The 23457-nt window shown below is 45.6% G+C and overlaps 1 protein-coding gene across 3 annotated transcripts in view; it reads right to left on the bottom strand.

Moving 5' to 3' along the window:
- Positions 1-23457, bottom strand: part of CHKA (choline kinase alpha) — a 36773-nt gene that overhangs the window by 9782 nt on the left and 3534 nt on the right. The window contains exons 2-6 of one of the 3 annotated variants that reach the window (XM_054570797.1): positions 16746-16857; positions 8315-8344; positions 7263-7316; positions 2886-2999; positions 162-295 (exon numbers count right to left, since the gene is read on the bottom strand). In XM_054570797.1, coding sequence (XP_054426772.1) covers positions 162-295; positions 2886-2999; positions 7263-7316; positions 8315-8344; positions 16746-16857 — 444 coding nt within the window. The remainder of the gene's footprint in view (positions 1-161; positions 296-2885; positions 3000-7262; positions 7317-8314; positions 8345-16745; positions 16858-23457) is intronic. The other 2 variants (XM_054570795.1, XM_054570796.1) reach the window with 2 other exon arrangements.

Genomic DNA, 23457 nt, shown 5'->3' with positions numbered 1-23457 from the left:
AGTCTCCACGGTGGGGAAAGGACAGGGCCTGGGGCTCAGGGCGCGATGGGAAGCAGACACCACCCATCCACCAGTGTGGTGGCACTTCTGCAAACCCGCCTTCCTTCCCAGGGAGCTGCCCACGTACAACTAAGCAAGAGCCGAGGGACCTGACCACTTACTTTTCCATTGTTCCAAAAAGCCATTTTGGTTCCTTATTAAATGGCATTTTCATTCCATGAAATGTGGCCATTTTCTCAGCTATTTCTGCAGAAATAGCTGGTAAACGTAATTCTTCAGTGTCTAATCGCCGGCTCTGAAATAAGAAAGGGTGTTGGAAATTGGCATCTATCTAGGTAACCTAGGAAGTGGGGGCTCACACAATCTTTGAGAACGAAAAGTTAGGCTTGGGGGGCTTTCCAGACTTGAGACTTGGGGGGCACCTAAGTCTCAGCCAGTGCACAAAACTCCCTAAAGAACGGCCTCTGTGCCTGATGATGGTGACCCAGCAACTGCCAGGGCACTTCTTAGTGAGGGCCTGGCCACCTTCAGTTAATTTCAATTTGAACCCCTTTCATTGAGAGAAAGTCGTTTCACATATAATCTGACCCCGCCCTCCGTCCACTCTACGGGACACAAAGCGCGCGGCCCCCGCGGCTGAAGCTCCAGGTCTACAGCAGCTCAGTCGGCCCGGCACCCAGCTCCTTCGCCAGCTGGGACGGCCCACGCCGACCCACACAGGTAGTCATGTCCCACTATTCAGAGTGGGGTCCCAGCACCTACCCCGCCTGGCACAGACAAGGCTCTCAACAACAAAACGCGTGCCGAACCGGTGGGACTCAGCCCCACTCCCTCCGGCAGCTGCGGCCCCGAGGCCTGTCCGTGTCTCCCACACGAGCTGCCCCTACAGAGACCCTGAGACACTTCTCTGATAATCCAAAGTGGGACTGCCCAGGGGTTAAGAGTGAATGTCCTCAAATGCCTGAAATGAACTAGCGCAGACAGCGCGGATGAGGCACCACGCAGCGGGTGCCCTACAACCAGGGCCAAGGCCGGCTGAGAGCACCAGGCTCAGGGCTCCCTCCACGCTGGGTCCTCCACAAGTGACCATGACACAACAGGGACAGGGCTTCTAGTAGCAGGACTGAGGGCTGATTAAGGCAACTCGCTCAGCTTGCAAAGCTGTTAAAAGACACCAGTAATTTGTTTGGCAATGTGGGAAATGTAAAGCTAACGTGCTCAGAGATGAAGAAACCTCAGGATCCTGAACTCCATCCCTAGCGCGGAGGAAGGGAAACATGAGACTGTCTCCCATTCCTGGAGGCCACTGCCCTCCTGTGCCCTTGGAAAGGCGGGGTTCATCTCCCCACACGCCATGGTCAAGAGCCAACCTGGGGGCAGCACAGAATCAGGCTTAGCCAAGTGAAATCACAATTTCTGGGGCCCAAAAGTTACATGTTGGCAGTTCCACAGCGTTCCCCCTAGAACTTTAATGGAACGTTTCCAGAACACCTTACTACAAACAGCACGTACGAGAGCACAGGACTCTGGAACTGGAGTAGTGGCCGTGCCGCAGCCCTAGCTCCGTCCCCATGAGGCAGCCCATCTCTGAGCTGTGTTCAGGGGCTCCCTGCCTGCTCCAAACAGAGGAGTTTTACCACACGTGTATGTATTAAACAATGTTCAACTTGATCCTACTGGGCTTTATTAAAATAGTATGATACTATGTGCAGTCTTCTGCAATTTGATTTTATCAACCAATATTGTTTTTAAGATGCAACCGTGTTGCCACGTGCAAACATAAAGTCTTATATTTGCCAAATTCTTACAAGTACTTCTATGATCTTGTTTTGATTCTTATGCCAAACAACTTTACTGTCTTTACTGGGAAAAATACAAACACACACACAGCCAGGTGCCACGGCAGAGGCTTAAAGTGCGCTCTGGCAGAGTGAGTGACACCCCCTGGTGTCACTGCGCCACTGCGGGTGGTGGGACTGGACAAAGGAAGCCCCCGAAGCCCCAGCTGAACGGAGGCAGAGCACCCCCTCACCAGGCGTCCTTGTGCCCAGCACTGCGTGCACATACAAGTGGCCAAGGCACCACGTGAGGCAAGGCCTGAAAAAGTGGTCGTGTGTGACCCTAGTGCTCAAGGAGCTCATGCAGGCTCAGAGTGGGCACCTTTTTCCCCACCTGCAGGCCTAGCTGCAAGTGGGATGTGGGCCAGCAAGGCTCAGCATCTGCACCCAGAGGAGCTACACCCCACACCCACACCCACTGCAACAGGCGCTCCTGAGGCCGGGGCCCTCTGCGGGGAAGGCTGGGACCACTACCCCTCACTCTAAACAAGGCTGGGCTAGAAGGTGGTAGAGCAGCACTCACAATGCCTCAGGCCAGCCAGCAGCCCGGACTCAGAAACAGACTCAGAGTTAGGCCTTGAGACGTGAGAGGAATCTAGCGGACATACAGGGGCAGGCAACGCCAAACAGAGAGAGAGGACAACAGGGAACAGGACAAAAAACAGTGGTGGCCTCAGAGGCAGAGACCAGAGAGGTGGCATGGAGCAGTCAGTGCCAGGTACTGTGCACACAGGTCTGTAAGGAGGCCCAGCAGGTAAGAGGAACATAGCAAAAGGGGACGTTATAGGGCAAGCAGCTTTGGAGGACAACAGATGTTAAGGCTCATCTACATTTTTGATTTGGATAAACATATCTTTGCAGGAAAGACAGAGCATCTTATGTAAATTCAACAGAAACTGGGATTTTCTCTCTTTCAGGTACAGTTTAAGAATATAGGTCACATTTACTATTTCAGACCCCAGCCCCTCAGGTCCCTGCAGCCACAGGACAAAAGCCCCGTCCCCTCACAGCAGGCACACCAACCCACCGGTCGCAAGCCCATCTTACCGGGATAAACTGCTCCAGGCGGCCTTGCGGGAAGATGCCGTACAGTTTCGGCCCCAGTGACCTCTCTGCAAGAATAGCGAACATCACGCTCTCCAGGACCATGGCCTCAGCTCCCTGAAACAGGCAACACACCAGAGGTCACCAAGGGCTGGCCCTGGCCAGGCATCAGAATGCTTCCCAGAAGCAGTTTCATCTAGTCTAAGGAGCCACGGGGGCAACGTCAAGCATGCCAACGTTTGCATCATGGGGGTGCCGGGAAGAGAGAGCAAGGAACTGAAAACCTATGTGAAAAAATGACAGAAAACTTCCCTAACCTGGGGAAGGAAACAGATGCAAGACCAGATGGCACATAGTTCCAAACAAGGTGAACCCAAGAGGCCCACACCAAGACATATCATAATTAAAATGCCAAAGGTTAAAGACAAAGAGAGAATCTTAAAAGCAACAAGAGAAAAGCAGTTAGTTACCTCTAAGGGAGCTCCTGTAACACTGTCAGAAGATTTCTCAACAGAAACTTTGCAGGCCAGAAGGGACTGGCAAGAAATAATTCAAAGCGATGAAAAGCAGGCACCTACAGCCAAGCTTACTCTACCCAGTAAAGCTATCGTTTATAATTGAGGATTATAATAAAGAGCTCCTCAGAATAGAAAAAGCTAAAGGAGTTCATCACCACCAAACCAGTATTCACGAAATGTTAAAAGTGTCTTCTTTAGGAAGAAAAAAAGATAAAAAATATGAATAAAATGGCAATAAATACCTATCAACAATTCAATCTAAAAAACCAAACAAACAAGGAGCCCTGGCCAGGTAGCTCAGTTGGTTAGAGTATCGTCCCACTGTGCCAAGGTGGCGGGTTCAATCCCTGGTCAGGGCACGTACAAGAATCAACCAAAGCAAGCATAAATGGTGGAACAACAAACTGATGTCTGCCTGCCTCTTTCTCTCTAAAACCAATACAACAAAGAAGTACAAACTGGTAATTACAGAACAGTCATGGGGATAAAAAAGTACAGCACAGGGAATATAGTCAATATTCTAATAACTATGTACGGTGTCACGTGGGTGCAAGACGTATTGCACTGACCCCTTAATGAGCTATACAAGGTCTAATCTCTCGGTGTACACCCAAAACCCATATTATACTGTATGTCAACTGTAACTGAAAAATAAGAAATGATTAAAAAAGAAAAAAGAAATGTCTATGGGGACTATGGTCTGAACACATACCATTCGAAATACAATGGAATGCCGGAAATCACGCTCCCATTATAAAAACGAACTGAGATGAAGGAAATGAGAGAAAACATGCTACTTGCTAAGGACGCAGGGCCACCCTACGTAAAAAGCAGTTCTGTCACTTGTGCATTTGGTGGGGAAATGGACTTTCTGGTAACTCCCGCAATTCTAGCCTAACCATCACCTTGTGAGGCCCAATCCTGATTCACTAATTTAAAGTTTTGTGTAAATGACTGCGATGAACCAAACTGCGTCCCCCCCAAATTCACACACTGCAGCCCTCACCCCCCGTGCGATGGTGTTTGGCGGTGGGGCCGCTGGGAGGTGCCTGGTTTAGCTGAGGTCCTGAGAGGGAGTCCTAGTGGAATCAGCATTCTTGTGAGGCACCAGAAAGCTCTCGCTCGCCCCCTCTCCCCTCCTCCGCCACGCGGGCCTGACTAAGAGGGCGTCCTGGCCTCCTGCCTCCGGAATGTGGATTTCGTGGGGAAATCCTCGTCTGCTGTTTCTGCCTCCAGGGAGTGTGGGACAGCAGCCTAACACAATGACAATGGGAACGAAGCACCAATCCATCAAAAGTTTATGGATTTTAGAGCAGGATTTGACTGACTTTAGGCAGGTTTTATTTTATAAACCTTTAATGAATGGCAACAAATTCCTGACATTTCTACTTAGCCAGCAAAACGTCTTCACTCACATACCTGACCTGAAAGCAAACCTGTGCGACGTGCAAGGGCCCCGTCTGGCCTCCAGCCCAGTCTCAGAGACACCCCACAGGGGAGCACACTGGGGTCTGCAGCGTGCCCTCGGCTCTCCACTTGGACCCCTGCTCTGCTGCCCCCAGGGAGCAGCAGCCCGGTACTCCGGACGGAATGCAAAAGCAAGGGCCGGACGAGGGGGCTGACCCTGGTGGCTGGGCCCAGCTGCCTGCCGCTAGTGGTTCTTCACCCTCCGTACAACCTCCCACCCAAAACTTGGACCCATTCCCCAGTCATTTCCAAAGAGCATGATTAGGATTTCTTCTGTCTAGGCGCCCTGAATTTATTTGGTTGGAATTAAAATTTGTTTCTAACTTTCCTCTGTGTAGAGTGATGAAGATAATGGGCATTAAGGTGAGCAACGCATAATACATTTACAAGTGTCTAATCTAAATACCCCAGAGTTCGAAGTACCACATTCTGTGGACCCGGCTTTATTATTCCAGGAAGTAGGTGTGCACATCGCGCATACTCAGTACAAAGGCTCCTGGGAGCTGAATGCAGCTGAGCGCATGTGGCCCAGAACCCCCCAGAGCCGAGTCAACCCATCGCCAAGAATGGTGAAGGTGGAAAGAGACTTAAGAATGTTCCAATCTGGGAAGAATTGCTATGAGCAATGTAAACAAGAAACATCTTTGTTCTTATGTGATACTGCAGCTGAGTATTTATTTACAGTAGGGAGAAAAAAGGGGCTGTGTGTGGAGGGAAGACTCTGGAAAGGGAGAAAATGAAAGAAAACACAAAATCACGAGCAAGATAAACGGGCAGGTTAAGAAGCCTCGATGGCAATCCTAGAATGAGCGAGCGGAGCACCGGTGATCTCTTTGCAGCCGCTAGGTCTCCGAGCACTTCGCTGCATGCTGCTTAAAGAAAGTGAGTGCCCAAGGAGAGACTGGCCGCACGTGGATGGCATGATCTAAGCAGATGTCTGGGCGGAGGACAGGAGCTGTGAACCTCTGGCCTCCAGGAGAAGCACAAGGACAGGGTTTGGATCAGGTGGCCTGAGGAGAGAGGGCAGCAGGGGAAGAGGGCCTTGTGCCAGACTGTGGAGAGGCCCAGCAGTTAATGCAACAGGACATGAGCCTCAGAAGGAGACATGGAGAAGTAGAAGGAGAGAGACAGATCTTTACTTCGTGTCTGTGTCCCGGCTGCCCTAGGGAAGGAAACACTTTAAAACAGGTGGGGGTAGGGTAAAATGCTGCTGAAAAGTCAAAATAAAATGAGAACTGAAAATATACTTTGGATTTAGCATGACAGAGGTCTTGATGCTACGACATTTTTTTTCTTTTTTTAAGATTTTATTTATTTTTAGACACAGGGGAAGGGAAAGAGAAAGGGGGAGAGAAACATCAAAGTGTGGTTGCCTCCCACGCATCCCCCACGCATGTGCCCTGACTGGGAATTGACCTGGCGACCCTCTGGTTTGCAGGCCGGCGCTCAATCCACTGAGCCACACCAGCCAGGGACATTTTTAACTACCAGGAGGTACGAAGGTCTACACACCAAGGCCAGAATGGCTGGACAGAGCACGTCCATCACTTTCCACCTGGTGACTCCTCCGTCAGTTCCAGGTCCTCTCGACCAGGGTCCCTAGGGCAGGGCGCAGGCAAGGCAACCCACCGAGGACAACACGAAGGCGAAATAGCAGCACTTTTATTCCTTTATAATCTCTCTTCTTTTTAATGTCTATGTCTTGATTACTTTAATAGCTAGCACACAATTAGTAATTAGTAAAACCAGTTTATTTCTGTGTGTACACACAGAAACACATCCCCCCTTCTATCCCGACTCGCACATACTGGGAGAGTACGCTCAAAAGCCGTTTCCTCCCTGGATAGGGGAGATAACTGCTCCGGACTCCCCTCTTCCCAGCCTCAAAGAGGGGACTGGGTGACACCTCAGTACTCTTGACCTCAAGCTCTTCTAAATATGCACATTTCAGAGAGTGGGATCAGTCTAACTCAGCTCTTGTGACTGAGGGATTCACCTTTCCCACCTGGCATGAGGAAAAACACGCCTGCCCCCCCGGGAGAGTGGCCATGAGACACCTGGGCAGTGACAGACGCAATGCAGCAGTGAGACCCAGGCTGCCTCCATACGAGACTATCATGCCACGTGTCACCTCAAACTGCCATCTCGTAGCACCCCAAACGCCCTTCAGGTTTCCGTGAAGACACCAAACGTGCACCACCGACACCCGCAGTAGCAATCGGGGGCACCCACTGCCCTCTCAGCCTTACTGCGGTCACTCCCACAGGCTGAGAGCCCACCTCTCAGGCAGACACACAGAGCAGGGCTCTCCAGGAGCCGCCCCGCCACAGTGGCCAAGGCCGGCTAACATGGTTACACCTCACAACACAGACGCAGAGCGGACTTCATTACTTACTTGAAATTCATTTTCATTCTGAGCTTGTTCGGATCCCTCTTTATTACAGGACCTCTATGAATGAGAAAAAGCAAACACTTCCGGTGAGATGGGGAACACTGAGCAGACACTAACTTTGCAACCACCAGAACAGCCAGGGTTAACAAAACGTCACAGATTTTTAATGAGCGTTTCTCAGCCCACTGATGTCTCATATGCACCACCAGTGTCCAGCACTAGTACCAACACCCGAGGAATCGCTTCGTTTCTTTACAGGAAAGGGGACGTGCCGTTGAGACCAAACAGCTGCGACTCACAACCACTCTGGTGTACCATCTCACAATTTCATTGTTTGAGGAAAGTCAACAGAGGGCGCTCTTCCAATCAGGCCATCTACAGACAGTCAAGCTGAGTGCCAGCGATTGAGCCAGGCGGGTCTCTATGCCGAGGAAGGCTCTCCTCCGGCCAGAACAGGGAGAGTACACCTGCCAGCAGCAAAGGTGCTCAGCACAGACCTCGGACGGAGAAGCCAGCCCTGAGCAGGCAGGCGACTGGGCACGGAATCTGTGCAGACGAGCCTGCCAACTGGCCACTGTCACACTAACTCGGCTCATTCCACTCAATATGATCTGTCCGCCAACAAAAAGAGGTTTGTGCAAATTTAGTAAGTCCCTAAACTTATTTCACATATTAACGTATGAAGGGATACCTTTACATCACTTTCCTCAATGAAATTGCCAATTACTGGTAACCAGGATCTAGCGATGAGAGCAACTACCATCTGCGACCCTCTGGCTTACATTCTTCCTTCCCAGCACAGACCCTGTCTTCTGAGAGCAACCCCCACCCCAAGCCTTTAAAAACCTTCATGCTATCTTTTAATCAGAGGATGGGGAAAACAAGTCAGAAACTTAAGTGTCATGTCAAAATTTTATGTCAAATGTTGCCTCTAGAAATATGTTGTTAAAATTAAACTAAAGTCTGCTTATGTCAGACACAGAAGGAAGCCCATAAAGGAAGCTCTTTAAAAATGTTAAGGTAAAAGGTTCTTGAACACCCCATGAAAGACATACCTTTACATTCCACAGCTTTATCAAAAACACCTGTACCAAGGGTGGAAAGTGTGGACAGGGAAAAAAATGCCACGTTAAGCAACACCAGCTACTCTAGCACCGTTCAAAAACACCTAGCGTTGTAAAGCAACACTCTCATCCATCACACATGGAAATAACATTCCCCAGACAGTTTAATGCATTCTGCATAAAAGAGTATGTGTTCTAGCTTACTCAATATAAAAGTAAACAAAATTAATATTCATGTTCATGAAGCTATCTGCAAAGACTTGCACTTACATATATACTCAATAGCATCTTTACCATACAGTTAAATACATTTTGTACAAAGTATAGAGAATACAAATGGGGCATATAACATATATAACATTTTCATTTGTGTAATCTGCATCTCTCTGATGAAAGATGGCACAGGTTAAATCCCGTTACAATGAGAGCTACAAAAATGAGTACCACAGAAGTACTTTCAGATCTTTGTTGACGGGCTGGTGTACAATGTGATAAACCCCTAGGGGGAGTAATTACTTATCATGAAAGCTTTACTCCTCCCTTAATTCTAAAACACTCTCATGGCCGCACTGTTACGTTGCAGTTGGTCTCCTTGTCTTAGTGGCCTGTAAGTTACTTATCAATATGGACTCCATTTTTTATCTCTGTCTTTCCCAAAAGCACCAAGCAAATCCTGGTGCTTAAACACTTTTTGGATGACATGAATAAATGAACACTCCAGCATTGTGAAGTTCAAGGCAGCCAGCTCAAGGTGCAACTTAGGGTGGTAGAGCAGACCCATTACGGCAAACTCACATCCACGATCCCAACAGCGGGAAAACTGGCTACAGTGTTGTTAATTGGAGCACTGAATGGGGCTGAAATGCCTCCAAAACATATCCTTGCGCTTTTTCTCTGCACGGAAAGTTAAACACAAAAGAAGTTCTATCATCTGATATATTGCATATTGATACTCTGTAGGGAAGACTTTGAGACAAATAAGGCATTGGGATATCCTCTGAAGTTTGTTGTTAACGGGATTTGACCTGTACAGAATTCTAAATGACTATGGTTATCCCTATGCTGTTATTATTCTAACTGTATCTTCTTAGGGAGATACAGTTGAAGGGTTATTAAGCCAACAGAAGTCCCTTTTCCTTGTCTAAAATGGTGCTCTCAAAAGCAAGTCACTATACCCAAAGTTAGAACTGGCTTAGTTCCCAAGGCCATCCCTTCTGAACATATTGGCACCACGAAGTGAAAAGAGCTCCCCACCCTGCCCACAGCACTCCGCCCGCCCGCATGCATTGCTTATTCCACAAGAGCACCATCGGGAAGGCAAGACGGACTTCTGCCACAGCCAACCTCCTGTTCTGTTTCCTCAGTACAAAATGCTCGGGTTCCCTCGATCCTGTCGGTGAGCCCAGGAAATCTCACCCCAGGAAGATCCGCATGAAAGGGGGCGAGGCGAGGCCTCCTCCTGAGGCGAGCCAGGAAGGGAGAGACTCATGTTGCCAAAAAGAGGTCAGAGTGCGTTTTGGTCTGGAAAAACAGTAAGTAAAAAATACCTTGGAACCTGTGAGATTTTACTCCAGAGGCAAAACACTTATCTGAAGCAGATATAAAAATATATTGTACAAATATTTAACACGAGCCACAAATTTTTTCCAAACTTGTACACTCATAAAAATCAATTTTCATAAGTTCTAAAACTGAAAAATTTTTACATTTATTAGAAATTTGAACAGCGATAATTAAAGTTATACTGCCATGGGCTTCCTTCCATCTCCCTCGTTCTTTTCCTCCTATTTTGGTCTTCAAGGGAACCTGTAAGTATTCATTATAATCCATGTATTCATTAGACTATGATATAGGAAATAATACAGACTAAAGTGCTAGCAATAATAGTAAGAAGCATGGCTTATATATTTTGCTTTAATGTTACAGAAGACTTTAAAAACTGAAACAGATTTTGATTGGCCAAGAACTTTTGAATTTAAAACTTAAATTCAGCCCTGGCTGGATAGCTCAGCTGGTTAGAGTGTCATCCTGATAAGGCCAAGGTTGCGGGTTTGATCCCCAGTCAGGTAAGAGCACATACAAAGTCCATCAATGATGTATAAATGGGTGGAACAGCAGGATGATGTTTCTCTCTCTCTCCCTAAAATCAATCAATCAATAAAACCTAAATTCCTAAATTCTATTTGGTAGGAAACACAACGACAGAATTAGGGCTTCTGCTTTTTACTTTACATCCTTCCATATTTCAAAAAGTGTTTAAAGTATGTTATTTGTATAATAAATATACTTGGTAGGTTTCCAATGCTGCTTTTTCTGACAAAAATCACATGTAAAGGCTTTTGTACTTAAAAGAAGACCATAAAAAAAGTAAATATTCATAGTACAGGTTATTAGTTTTCAAAATGTTCAATTTTGTGATTTGCAAAGATGAAGAAAAGCCATATCCAGTAAGACATCTTTTAGGGGCTAAGATGAAGGAAATAACCACTTGATTGTTTCACAATCTAACCAGTTTATTTCTTCAAATTTGTTTAAGTCACTGGGCAAGATAAGCTCTTGTCATTGGCCAGTTCTTAATAAAAGTTCCTCTAATGAGGAGGAAACTAGCTTTATGACTAAACTATTTTAATACAGTTACAACACTTGGGAGACAAAACAGGGGCAACTGGTCTTCCCCAGCGTCTGTGGATGTGTGTGCATAAATAAATTAGTCTGAGTGGCATTAAGTGGCGTACAGCTGTCTCAATGTCATTTGTACTGCCTGAAGCATTTATCTTCAAAGTATCTTAAAGACACAGCCAGTGTGGTGGAGCTGCTGGTGGGACAGGCTGGGAGAAACTAAGAGTCGGCTACACAGAAGGCCATGTCACGAGAGTGCAACGGGAAATGCTACCTAAAAAATCAGCATCAGTTCCAGATAACGTCATAAGGAAGTAGCCACTCTGTTAAATACAATCGTGGCTACAGAGATAAAAAGATGTAAAAGGAGTGTTTTATAGAAACAAGGACATTCCCTTCTTCCCACCAGCCCTTCCCTACCAAAAAAGAACTAAGTGAACTGTCTCTTTCAAAGGCTATCACTGTCTGAAAGAGTAGTTAGTCATGGCCTTTGAAAACAATTTGGAATCCAGAAATGAGTGATTAAGAAAGAATCTATACGTTCTAGAATAATCTACCTACACTCAACTTCCTCAGGTACCTAAGACACAGTCCGGGGAAAGTTCTCCTCCCCACTGACCTGGGACCACCCTGTGAGCTGAGTCCCGAGCCACCCCCAGCCTCTGACAGCTGCCCTGAGGGGAACAGGGCTGTGCTTTTCTGAGGGCTTAGTAACTGTGACACGCACAGGTCCTGGAATAAACGCGGGCTTCTTCCGTGTGCCGCCCCCAGCTCTGAAGACTTCTAAGACCCACCCTGGTTTCTGACCACACTCCACTCCCTAGGAGAGGAAAGGTTCTCAGCAGGGGGTCGGCACCTGTTAACGATGGGACTCTGTTCCTCTCCAGTGAGCTGGGGTGGAAAAGCCTGAGCAGCCAGACTTCCCGGAAGGCACAGCGGTCACATGGCTCTTTCCACCACAATTCTGCAGCATGTTTTCTTCTCAGTGTCACCTTGACCCTGACCTTCCTTCTCCAGGATTCCTATGAAAACATTCTGCAATTACTGCTTCTATGGTTTCTTACAGCATTTCCTGTAATATTTTACAGAACATTAAAATATGAGATGACCGTGCAATCGTTTAAAATAGAGCTTATGTAATTATTTAATGAGCACATATGAATTATAAGAATTCATATAATGAATGACAGACAAGTGAGTTCTACCATATTTTATGGTAGTTTCTAGAGTATTTTCAGTTTTCCCAAGGAATATTCTAAAAACAACCTGATCCTTATGAACTTTGCAAAACTGAATGACTTGATGAACGTCACCAGGAGACTACAACTTCTTCTACAGACTAAGCAAGTAAAGGTAGGTGAGTAGAAGTCTTGGTAAAGCAGGCTCCTTTCAGGAACTTCTCAAAACCTCCATCTGAGCCCGGGTGACCCGCTGCCCCGAGACTCAGGAGGCACCCGAAGCGAAAGCACTTTCGGTGGTAACAGCCTGTGGGTCGCCTGGGCAGTCATGGCATGTTCCCAGGAGAAGTGCTGTGGCTCTCCAGCTTGTACGTGCTTCCACATCCGGTCAGCACTGCTGAACTGGATGAAGCCATCGGGACCCAGCAAAGACTTGCACTGATCAAGATCAAAAAAGAAACTGATCAAGGAAGAAAGTCTGTTTCCAACTCTGACCAAAACATCGTGGTGTTTCCTTAATGCTGAAAGTAGTATGAAGGAAGGTTAGCACTCCAACTGATTTCTCAAGTTGAGGTCCATAAATTACTAAAATAACTAAATGTCATTTTTTACTGAGGAAACAGAAGAAGGGGATCTGATTTGCCTTGAAAAAAAGCTAAACCACCCCGCCCCCCACAAACAAAAAGTGATATAGTCAATACATAACATTCTGACATCTTCATCACTGTACCTCTTTAGACACAGCACAAACTGTAGCTGGTGCTACTTAACAAAAGCATTACAACTTTTTTTTTAAAAAGCATTTCTTGAAACCCAGAACTAAAAGGAGGAAATTAAAGCTGTAGAGGATGCTCCGACTTCAGAGGACTCATACTATACCGTGAATCGTGTCTGTCACCTGGAAACCAGAGTGCTCCAGGCACGATCGCATGGGCAAGCCTGCAGCAGAGAACACATGCACAGACAGCTAAAGTGGTGCATTACCCCCGCGCCCTTCACGCCACCCAACACAAAGACATTCCTTCCCAAGAGGGGTGGGCCGTGGTCACACCATCGTTCCGGGGGCCAGAACTCTGTATTGGCTTCATGCTATAAATCTCAAACATAATTTAAGACCAGCAAGACAGAGACACTTTGAGTATGTCAAAGTTAGACACGGTCATGTGCGGTTTATTTAGTTATCAAAAGAAGGCACCAAAGCAGGTATGAAAGGACTACACATTGTCATTTGGCAACTATCTTTGGTGAGCACTAACTGAAGACATGCTGGGTGAGACCAAGTGGGGACGATACACTGCTCGAAAAATGCCTGACTTCTGACAGGGACGTTCTGACTGCCTACGGACAGGCATGATGACACCACACTCAAAGTACAGGGGGCTTTTTTTAAAAAGCAGAGTAAACAAAACAACTTAAACTCATATGACCCTAATACAATGAGGAAAAAAAATACAGAGTTCAGAGTATTCGGTTTCCAGGAGCATGTGCTTTTGGGCTCCAGGTGCAGGGGTATCAGTCGCGCTGTCTGCACAGCGAGGGTGACTGACCACCGTTTCAGAGACCACGTCAATTTCTCATCAATTTCTCGGTAGCCAAGAGTCTACTGTTAACTATCTATGGGCTGTTTTGTATTTTAGTGTGGTTTAATTTTTAATTAAACTGGGATTAAGAGGAAACAGGGAAGACAACATTTTGTTTCCTGCATTCAAAAATGACCAGGTACCATATTTTATAATCTTTTGAATCACTAACACATATCTGCGTTGTGCCTTGACACCTTTAATTGTATTACGGTTAGTACTCAAACAAGCACTAATATTAGCCTTCTAGTACTCAAAAAAAAACAAAACAAAAACATTTTTCGCAGACAACACTAGAGAGATCTTTGATGTGTATTATAAACATCCATGCCTGTGAGACCGTTCAGAACGGTGAGGCCGAATCTCTCCATCCATGCACAGAAGGGATTGGCTCAACACAGAGTCACTGTTCTGACAGAGGAAGGGACAAAGCAATCCTCTGAGACTTCCGCCAACTGGCACAGGTTACATTGAGTGAACAATACGTACTGACATTTGTGTCTTCCACAATTCATGATAAATAAGCAAACTGGTTATTTGTAATCAGCCACACTCGCTTCTTTGAAAAGGCTGCTACTGGACGCTGCCGAGCTCATGTTCCTTCCCAGTATCAGAAAGGAAAAAAATCAAGTTACATTTATAGCTACTTTTGTAATGTCAAGCTCTTCTAGCAATGACATTTCTTACAATGGCAAAAGCTAACTAGTACTTCTTCTCAAGACTCCCATTAAACCAAACCAAACAAAACAAAAAACTCCTGTTAAACCATCCGATTTTAAGTTAGGGGCAATTTTATAGTTGAATTCAATTTTCATCATCTACCCAACGAATGAAGATAATACTCTTCTTTAAAATTCAAGTTAAAATAAAAGCTAGTCTCTGTGAAATAGACACTAAATTATATTGACATGTATTGCTTTATGATCACACCGATATTTTTGTTTAATAATTCCCTACAAATATTGTACAGCTGTTTTTCAAAGCTTTGTGTCTCATTTTATTTATATTGTTTCCTGTGTCCAACAAAGGACTTGTCATAAGACCCTTAAAATTAACACAAATCCTAAGTAAGACCTCCAGGACACAATTAGGAAGTCTGCTTAAGGCTCATCTTATATAGAAACAAGGGACAGATGTTTGTGGGACAGAAACGGTGGGCCTCAGACCAACTGAAAGGTATTACCTTGGCTTTCTGCTACTTAACCCTTAGTGAACTGCACCCAAGAGCAGTCATTTCATTGCCACTATGGAAATAAAGGAAGTTAGACATCTCACAACACCAAAATAAAAAAAAATGAAAAAGTTGAGAAACATCTCATTATTTAAAGCAAATGACTTGTCAATGATTATAAATGTGAATCAAAGAAATATTTCTACTTAATATTCAATTCTCACAGAGATAAAAAAAAATTTCAAAAGCTTAAAACAAGGAGGGAAAGAAGGGACATACTAACCTGGTCTGACATATAATTAGGCAAAACATTCTGACAAAATGTATATTAAGTGCAGTCATCAATTAACATTTTTCAAGGAAGGAGCTTACTTTAACCCACCATACCAGTTATATCTGTATAAAGGTACAAACGCATATAGAGGAGTGTGTGTGCTTTCATCTAAGGCAGAGTAAAAAGAAAAAAAAGGAAAGCATGTTTGAGTTGTACTATATTTAATTTTGCCTTTTAATTCATTTATGAAAGTAACATGATTTAGTATTTGGGCTCCATAATTGCTCAGCCACGTCTCTTAATGCCAATCTCAACAAGTTACTAACAATTCTGGCAATTTTTTGTTGTTGTTGTGGGTACAAAAGTGTCACTGGAGATCATAAATAGCTCTCCTTCCCTTACAGGCCAGATTCAATGATTTGATAAGCCAGCACTATGATTGCACTCACGCCCCAGCAAAAAAATATCAGAAAATTTTACACTGAGTTGAAAATATTTGAAAAAGAATTTAAATTTATGGCAAAGTCCTGGACACAGTGCAGTGAGAGCTCAGCTTTTCCAACGCACGGCAACTGCCGCCTGGCTAGCTGGTCTCTGCCTGCCTTCTCGTTCACCGGAGTCTCTTCTCAGGGGCCCGGAATGGTTCGAGTTCCTCAGCAAAGTGCACACAACCGACCTCAGCATGCAGGCTTGTTTCCAACTCTTTCAGATCCTAACCACTTTCACAGCTTGACAGGGTTAAGGAATAATTATCCAATGAAAAGGTCCAGTCGAATTATGACCATTTTTCAAATAACATCTAGCATGCCAATCTTAACTTTTAATATTTCTAAACATAATTGAATTAGCATAGACACGGACATGACCTGCTTTTTAGATCGAGCTGAAAGTAGTGTTTTTAAAAAAATGAAGTCATAAAACTCTTCTCCATTTCAAAAAGATAAAAACGGGCACTTTCAAAGATTTAACTGGATCTCAAAATTCTACCATAGAAATATATCCACCCAACATCTGTGTGTGTGGTCAGCAAAATGGTAAATCCATGGTACAAAAATAGGTAAAAAAAATCCAGACATTTGGGATATCCTATAATTGGTTAAGACAATTAACAAATAAGGTACTTTAATTGGAAATTAGATTCAATTATTTAATATAAAAATTACAAAAGATTATAAATCTAACAAATTCAAAGTTTTAAAGAAATCGCCAAGGGAGGCGGTGAATCAACACAGCAGCTTCCCCAAGAGGGGTCTGGCCGCTGGGGGTGCCTGCGAAGCCTCTGTGGCCAGGCTCCGACCACGCCCCAAGCCGAGCCCCGCTATGTGGAGAGCTCAGGCATGGCCAAGCACTGCTGAGGGCTTACCCAACATTATACTTTCTCTGCATATAAAGCTGGGAATGTTTGTATTACGTTCCTAATAAATAACAACAGGAATTCACTTAGAATATAAATTAAAAGCCCAATTAAAATAAAAGCAATGTATTTAAATAACTTTAATAACACCACTAAAGTATTCACAATCTCTTCCCAGGTAATTTAGAAAAGAGGATTAACACGGTTAACAGGTCCCTCCCATCCCCAAGCAGCCCAGGAACTCACCATCTTTAAAATCGCGCCGTAGAGCCGCAGGAGCACTTTCCGAGGCTCGTCACCAACGGTGGCCACAGTGTCGGGTAAGGAGCACTGGAACAGCATGTTACTGAGGCCACCTCTGGGAAGAAATAAGAGGGCGGTGAGAATCTGTATCCAGAAGGGGTGCCGCGTCACTCCTCCTGGGTAACTATGGGTGGAGAAATAGGATCTCACGGGTGCTGTTCTAAGTCTTCATTCCTTCTCTCGGGACACTTGCGACGCAGACGACTAAGCCCAGTTTTCAGGTCAACTCCACGAGGCCCATTACAAACAGGCAGACCCTGGATCTGTCCTTCTAGATTTGTGCTGCAGCAAAGTTTTTCTTGACTGCACATGTGCCCCCCCCAACCCCCGCCACAGCCTTGGCCTCTGGAGAACGGCAGGGACCAGAGCCCTGGGAGTGAGGGAACCCCAGACGCAGCCCTTCCACCCCACATTCTTCTGTGACTCCAGACTTCCATTATGCCAGACTCCCCTCATTACCAGGTTAAAATCTTGGGGCAGTACTTAAGCTACCTCCTCCAGAACGTTCCACTTGAAGTACAGTTCCAAGGTCTACCCCTTCCACGCCCTTGTTAGTAAAAAGTTCTCAATTGATTTTGACTAATCAGTCATAGCTTTCTAGAATGGCGCCCCCAAATACAGGCAGCCTCTTTCCTTGTTCCAATTGCGACCAGTCCAGCCTAGCCAAGCTGTGCTCCCAAAAGCGAGGCTAAAATACGAAGCTAATCTACCATGATCACGTGCCCAGTTACACGGGGATGTGAGCAAACGCCGATGAGGCTGCCAAGAAATACAAAGAGGAACAGTTCAACCTGTGTGGGGAAGAAAGATAATAGGGAGGAATTTTTTATCTGGAGGTTGTTGATGCTAATACATCAATGCCAGCACAACCACCCTGATAGTGCGTTCCCGTGGCAGACATTCCCCTCCGCTCCAAGGCAGAGCCCAGGTTCCGTTCATGCTGCTTAAGTGCCCGGCGTCAAGACCCTACTCAGCAGCTGCCTTCACAGCTAAGTGGGCCCTGCAACCAAGTGCTGGCAAATGAAACGTGAAGGTTGCACTGGTGTGACTTCTGGGAAATCAACTTAAGACATGCTTCCACTTTGCCCCTCTCTCCCCATCCTCCACCCTGCAGTCTGAAGCAAGGAGAGGACGGTGCACTGACTGCTGAGTTCTTGTCTCTCTCTGAGCTCCAAACCCACCTGTGTTTTCTACAGCTGCGATGCTGGGCTGGGACCCCACCAGCTCCAGATCACCTTGACCAACTGATCCTCACTGGGTGCAGACAGAGGACCTCTGGGGCTTGGGGCAGCGCTGGACGGCAGGGGGAGGGAGGAGGTGTGCTGCTTCCTGCTCCTATTTGCACCGCGGAGGCAGCCCCAGTGCCCACTGCTAGTGGCACTCCCAGAACCAGCCTCAGGGACCCTCCCAGAGGTCCCAGCCCAGAGGTCTGGGCTCCTGCTCTGCAGGGACGCCCCTCAGGCTGAGATGCCAGCAGCAGCCAAGCAGTGCCCTCTCCTGGGAGGCTAGGTCCCAATTCTGTGGGGTCCAGCCCTCCTGGGAGCTTCCAGGTTCTGTAATTCCAACTTCTTCCCTTTGTTCTCTGAGGCCCAAGAGTGGGGCTGCTTCTTGCCGTTACTATTTTAACGACTTCTGCCTTTTCGGTTCCCCCAACACCTGTCCACCCAATTCCTCACATTAAATTCTCTATGTTGAAGTACCTAGTGTTGTTCCCATGTTCTTGCCAGGGTTCCGACTGGCACATATGGCCAGAGCTTTAGCAGGTTCTTAGATTATGAGAATAAGGGCCACCTCCTAGGAGTGACAGAGCAGTTGGCTGAAGAGCCTGCATCCCCGTCAAGCCTGGGGAATTCACATACCGGCCTGGCCTGCCCACTTCTGCACCCCAACACAGGCGGAGATATGTTTCTATGTTGTTTAACCCACCGTTACTCTGGAGTGTTCTGTTATAAGCAGCTCAAACCCAGTTTGCTTTAACTGATAAAGCTTATCATACCCACATACTCGTGTTCTTCCAATCTGGAAACTCCTCCTTTTCTGCTATCTAGAAACTTCCTACTATTTAAGGCCAAGTTCAAAGTCCAACCTCCACAAGAAGCCTCTGCCATCTTACCTGCTAGCTCCTTGAAGGCCGGGGTAATGTTTAACTTCAATTCTCAAGGCCCAGGAGCTCCCAAACTACCATTGTGGATGCTCAATGAAGACTTTCCAAAAATGACAGTAAAGGGCAGAGCTCTTGTCCCATTAAGTGTCTCTGCTCCAAACGACTCCCTGTTATGTTTGATAACTGTCACATTGTCCTCTACAGGTTTGGTGGATTAGTCTTGGCTCCATAAGGGGCAGTCCCATCTTCCTGGGGAAGGCATCATGCTAAGAGAAAGACCACAGGCTTCAGAGCCAGGGCGCCTGGGATTCAAATCCTACTTCTGCCACTTACGAGCTGTGCAATTTTGGGCATGTCGCCAAACCTCTCTGACCCCCCAATTCTCTCCTCTGCAAAGGAGCAGGACTTCATTAGTCACGGTAAGAGCGTAGAGCCATGGAGCCCCTGTGCTGCGGTGCTGTAAGTATTTGACAAGGATTAAAACTCTTTTCATCCTCCCAGCAACGCTACAGGTGGAAGCTGGCACTGCCTCCATTTTATAGATAAGGGAGGTGAGGCCCACAGCAAGGAAGGAGGAGGCTCGGTCAGGATTCAAATGCTGGCGTCTGGCTCCAGGGTCCTTGCTTTTAACTCTGATGCCACGAGATACAGGAGAGAAGGCAGGAGAGCACCACGTGCCACGCTAAGCACGGCAGCAGATGCCGTGGGCGCCAAGAGTCTTACGTAAACACTAGTCTGTACAAACTTGCACAGAACAAATGCCTTCATTTCCTATAGCTACTGCAATACATGACCAAAAACTTAGGCTTAACATTTATTACCTTATAGTTCTGGAGTTCAAGCACCTGAAAACGGGTTTTACGGTGCTATAGTCAAGGTGTCAGGAGAGCTGCACATCAGAATTGTGTACCACACTCCAGGAAACACACACAAAACAACCGGAAACAGATTCTGACTGAGCTAATGAATTTCAAAGGCTGGGAGTTAGGAAAGGAAACGAGGAGTTGCGTGTGACGGGCACAGCGGTCCGGTCTGGGAAGACAGAAACACTGCTGAGAAGGACGGGGTGACAGTGGCCCAGCAGTGTGAGCACATTAATGCCACTCATCGGTATGCTTATAAACGGTTAAAACGGTGAACATTATTATGCATACATTTGCCCACCATTTAAAAAAGGGGACGAAGCGCTGTTACATGTTATAACATGGGTGATCCTTAAAAATATTATGCTAAGTGAAAGCAGTCAGTCACGAAAAACCACGTGGACTCCATAGGAAATGTCCAGAACATGGAAGTCAATAGAGAGAGAAACCAGACTAGTGAATGCTAAGGCGAAGGCGGCAGAAGGCTAACAGGCACAGCGTTTCTGAGAGGATGAAAATGCTCTAAAACTGCCCGTGGCGATGGCTCCATGTATCTGAGTATGCTGGAGACCACTGCTCACACACTGTATTTTTTAAAATGTATTGATTTTTAGAGAGGGAGAGAGAAACATCAATCTGTTGCTCATTTATTTATGCGTTCATTAGTTGCTTCTTTTATGTGCTGTGACTGGGGATCCAAAAAACCCGCAACCTTGGGCACCTCCCCAAGAGTCAAGGAACTATTACCCCAATCGCTGTCTACCCCAGTGAAGGAGGAACAGAAAGACAAGGGAACCCGAGGTTCTGGCTCCCCCACCCCCCAAGCCCCAAGCAGGTCACAAAGCAGAGGGAAGGTGTGAGTACAGAGGGTACAAGCAGCCTTCACCTTTCTTTTCAGCTGGCGGCAGCGCCTCCTGTGCGTAGCTTATCAGGGTTGCCCTGCTAACAAGGGTTGTCCCGTCACAGCCGGCAAGGGCTTCTGGCTCCCAAGCAACAGGACAGGCATTAGTTAAAGACCTTCGTTCTCCTTCTTGTCACATCCTCTCAAAAGCTCAGTCAACAGGGAGAGCAAACAGATGAACCACTGTTCTAGGTTGTGTAACTCCATTCAGTTTGTCCCCGTGCTCCTGCAGATGGAAGGGAGCCGGGCCACACTCGGCCGGAAACCAGCCCGCAACCTGGAAATCCTTCACCTCTTGCACGATCTGTGCCCTCTGTTGCTCAACAGGCTTTAGTGGGAGGGAGTAAACCATCGACTGTGTTTTAGTGACAATCAGAAAAAAAGGTCACAGTCATGGATGACCCAAACTTTGAGACACTATCCAAAAATAAGCCAGTTACCAGTGGGCCAAATAATATGACTAGAAACTGTGAGATATGTTGGGAAAATATGCCACAGAAATGGTAGCAAAAATCCAACAGCCCAACACAGGGCAAAATTTGTCAAGAATATTCACCCAAGTAAAAGCCCAGGGACTCTTCAGGATTTCAAAGACGTTTGAAACTACAGACCTTATCATCTGGCAGAACAGCTTTTAGTAATCATACGTGTCCTAATTAAATTTAGGAGGCACAAGACGCTCACGGAAGCAAAATATCAAATAAAATGAAAATCATACCTTCATTTCATATTCCCTTTGAAAATCTCCCTGTTTCACATTCGCCCACTCTGGGGCGAATGCCCTTCCCCGCAGAGGCCTATCAGTTCACCAAAAGGCTCAGCTGGACCTCCCCGGGGAGGCCAGAGGTGGCAGGAGTGCTGCTACCCCCTGAAAGAGGCAACCAGAAAAAATCCACATGCAATGTGAGGAAGCAAAGGCAGGTGGCAGTGGCTGTAAAAAAAGATCCTCCCACTTCCACTCATTCTAAGGTTCAGTCCTTCAGGATGGAACACCACACAGCCCAGTCCTGAAACTCGTCCCTTCCTCACCAGCCATAAAGCCACAGGGGCGAGATGTCATTTTGGTTCGCATGGCACATACAAAGGAAACAAAGGCCACTTTACAAACCCCTCGAGACTGATCACTCACCCACCTAACCAAAAACACTGAACACTACCATTGGGTGTTGGCTCTCAAGGCTATTCAACTTTGGCTGCTCTGAAAAGTTCACAAAGACTGTAAAAATACTCCATATGCAAAAGGAAGTCAAATCTGAGTTGATGATGTCATCGAAACCTCAGCCACAAGAAAAAGCCCAAAAGTCTAGCAGATGTGATTTAGCCCAGCTGTGTCATGTGACCCACTTTAACCCATCAGCCTCGGGGAGCTGGCACACACAGGACATCCTAAGTGTCTGTGAGTATCAGATTCTAGGCACCAAGTATGCAGTCTGTGATAGAAAGGAGTTGGGAATTCTGCTAAAGAACAAGTTTTAACTGTAAGTTATAAAGCAAATGTACAGAAGAGCACCTCTGAGCTGGTGTATATATTTACATCTAGGACTGGCTTCAATGTTTGCCACTCTTTATCTCACAGAAAACACTTTTAAAGCTGTGGAGTAAAATCACTTTACTAGACAGTGGTTTACTGTGTCATATAACTTTTATTTTAGCAACATGAATTTAAATAGCTTTACAAATGGTTTGTATCCTTCATTTGTAGATCTAGCAGGTGTTACAGAAGTTACGTAATTTCTGCTTAATTTTTACAGCATTCTAAGTAAGTAAAATCCATGCTACAGTGATACAAAAGTGGAGAGTCCATAGTCCTGAAATATGACATTTCTATATTTTTTCCAATTTTTAATTGTGGTGAAATACCCATAACATAAATTTACCATCCTGACCATTTTTAACTGTACAGTTTGGTGGCATTAAGTACATTCATATTTTTTTGTGCAACTATCACTACCATCCATCTCCATAATTCTTTATCTTAAAAAACTAAAATGCTGTACTCCTTAAACCCTAATTCCCCTTCTCCCCTCTCCCAGCCCTTAGCAATCACCAGTCTACTTTGTTTCTATGAATTTGACTACTCTAGGGATCTCACAGAAGTCAATATAGTTTTTGTCCTGTCTGATTTATTTTACTTAGCATAATGTCCTGAAGGTTTAGCCATGTTGTAGCAGATGTCAGAATATCTTTTTTCTAAGGCTGAATAATATTCCATTGTATCTTAATGTCCCATTTGCTTATCCATTCATTCATCTATTTATTTTTAATCATTTGGTGATTAAATCAATGATAATTAAATCAATAAATGAGCATTTAATCAATGCTCAATGATAAATCCAAGAAACCACCTGCTCCAGAGAAACTTTTAACACAAAGATTTTCATCTGCTAAGTTATCTGGTCTGCATCTAACCAGCTACATTTTGCTGAAAAACAAAAAAAGGCACCAAAACCACTGCAAACTGTCCACAAGTAACACAACATCAAGTCTGGCACACAAAGGGCCAAGTCCCCCGAAAGCTTAGGGCTCAGGAGTTTCAAGAGCATCATCTAAAAGTCAAAATGACTAGAGAAAGAAAACAAAATTCACAAAATAAACAGTAACTCAGCAAGGGGGGAAAAACAAACAAACAAACAAACAAACAAATCCTCAAGTCCAAAGGACTGGGTATATAGAAAATAGAAGGCAGCATAATACCAAAACAGCTACTGACTTCAGAATGCAAATGAAAAGAGAAACAAAAAAGACTTTTGGAAAATTTCTTAAAATCATCTAAAACTCAACTTGAAA

This window comes from Pteronotus mesoamericanus, unplaced genomic scaffold (assembly GCF_021234165.1).
Source record: "Pteronotus mesoamericanus isolate MK-2021 breed Mesoamerican mustached bat unplaced genomic scaffold, CSHL_Meso_final contig_214, whole genome shotgun sequence".
In the NCBI taxonomy this organism is placed as follows: Eukaryota; Metazoa; Chordata; class Mammalia; order Chiroptera; family Mormoopidae; genus Pteronotus; species Pteronotus mesoamericanus.
The sequence above is the reverse complement of the archived record's forward strand: the minus strand, read 5'-3'. Positions and strand labels throughout refer to the sequence as shown.